The sequence below is a fragment of the Polistes canadensis genome, unplaced genomic scaffold (genome assembly GCF_001313835.1).
Source record: "Polistes canadensis isolate GaletaPanama2010 unplaced genomic scaffold, ASM131383v1 scaffold_113, whole genome shotgun sequence".
NCBI lineage: Eukaryota > Metazoa > Arthropoda > Insecta > Hymenoptera > Vespidae > Polistes > Polistes canadensis.
This window is the reverse complement of record NW_014569660.1, coordinates 8,742-10,599: the sequence shown is the minus strand read 5'-3', so window position 1 is coordinate 10,599 and position 1,858 is coordinate 8,742. Positions and strand designations below refer to the sequence as shown.

At 23.5% G+C, this 1,858-nt stretch overlaps 1 protein-coding gene across 1 annotated transcript in view; it reads left to right on the top strand.

Moving 5' to 3' along the window:
- Window positions 1-1,268, top strand: part of LOC106787733 — a 4,108-nt gene extending 2,840 nt beyond the window's left edge. Inside the window, exons 2-3 of the mRNA XM_014750350.1 lie at window positions 248-497; window positions 869-1,268. Of these exons, the coding sequence (XP_014605836.1) occupies window positions 248-497; window positions 869-1,268 (650 nt within the window). The remainder of the gene's footprint in view (window positions 1-247; window positions 498-868) is intronic.
- The last annotated feature ends 590 nt before the right edge of the window (window positions 1,269-1,858 follow it).

Genomic DNA, 1,858 nt, shown 5'->3' with positions numbered 1-1,858 from the left:
TTTTTTTTTTTTTTTTTTTTTTTAAGTACATTCGAACGTTCGTTGTTTACCAGATTTGTTAACATTTTATATACTCTCATAAAGATTCGTTAACGTTTAATTATATATAATTTCACATTCCTAACATTAAATTAAACATTAAAATTACAAAGAAAAAAAAAATAATACAAATGAAAAAAAGAATTTTAATGTTAAATTGTTTAAATTGTTGTTCGTATGTTTGTTTTTTTTGTTTTTTTCTACACAGCGAATTCAATGGACGAATTTCGTAAAAATGGCGTTGATTATGAATATATTTCTGAATCCGAGGAGGAGAAATTAAATGGGCAATCATTAACATCGAATATTCATATGCGTTTTCGACTTCGACAGAAAAAATTGAAGAAATCGGAACAAAGTGTATGTGTCTTTTGTAAGAACAATGGTGAACATGAATTTTTTTACAAATCGCATATACTTAAAAACAATCATGGTCGCGTACAATGCCCCATTTTAAGGTAACTATTGTTTTTTCTTATCATTTTGTTATACTAAACAAATTGTTACTCTCTAACACACACATCAATTCGTATTATAATAATAAAATATAACATATATTGTTTTTCTTTTTTCGCATCGGTCGGTAAAAAAGATTCCTACGTTGATATTTTTTTTTTTTTTTAATTTAAAAATCCTCCGTTTGTTATTAAAAATTAAATTAATATAGTATATCGATCTTTGATTGATTTTATTCTTTTTTATTTGCATACGTTGTGTGTATTTGTAAATGTTTTATATATTTATTAATATTTAAATTACACAAATGTTTCATTATTTTTTGTTTCTTCTTCTTCTTTGTTTTTTTGTTTTTTTTTTTTTTTAAATAAAGACAATACGTGTGCCCAATTTGCGGTGCAACTGGTGACATAGCACACACGACAAGTCACTGTCCAGTAAAATTAGGAACGAAGATAATAGAAACTAATGAAGGTATAATAAATAAAACAACAAATTCTAATGAAATATTATCGAACAAAAGTTACGAAGAAAGTTCATCATCCAATTCAATAATCTACGATGACAAATCATTAACGACATCAAGTTACATTACAAAACCTTCAACCTCAAGTTACAACGAATGGGCTTCAACCTTAAATCGTATTACTAAACCAGTATCCTTAAGTTTATTTTTAAGATCATTTAATTCCAATTACGATGATAGATCTTCTTTGATTACACATTGTCCTAATATCAAACAAATTACGTGTGGTAAACAATTGAAGAAATAAACCCTGAATTATTTTTTAAACTACCACGTTATTAATAATAATAATAATAATAACTTAAATCGATTATTTTTGTTTAATAATAATACATTATTTCTACAAGTGAATCTTAATGAAGAAATGAACAAAATAAAAATGAAATGAGATAAACGAAAAAGATAAATTAAAAAGAAAAAAAAGAAAAGAATATAAAACAGCAATGAAAAGAACACGAATAAATTGCAAAAGAGAATTAGATGTATTTTTTATCGCGTAGAACAAAAAAAGATTGAATTATTTAACAAATAAAAAAGGGAGGCAACGAAAATTAAAACAAACAAAAGAAAATGATTAAAAGTATTCTTCAATTGATTTCTTGTGAATTTTATATAATTTCAATTTTAAATTTTAATTTTGAAATTTATATTTGGATTATTTTATGATTGATTTTATTTTGAAATCATATATTGAAGTATTGTAATATATATATATAATTATATATTTTGTTGATGTTCTGAAAATATTAAAAAAAAAAAAATACTATGTATTTTAAAGTGTTCACGAGAAAAAATCATGCCATCGATTCGCACAATTATTAATTAGAAATTTCTTCA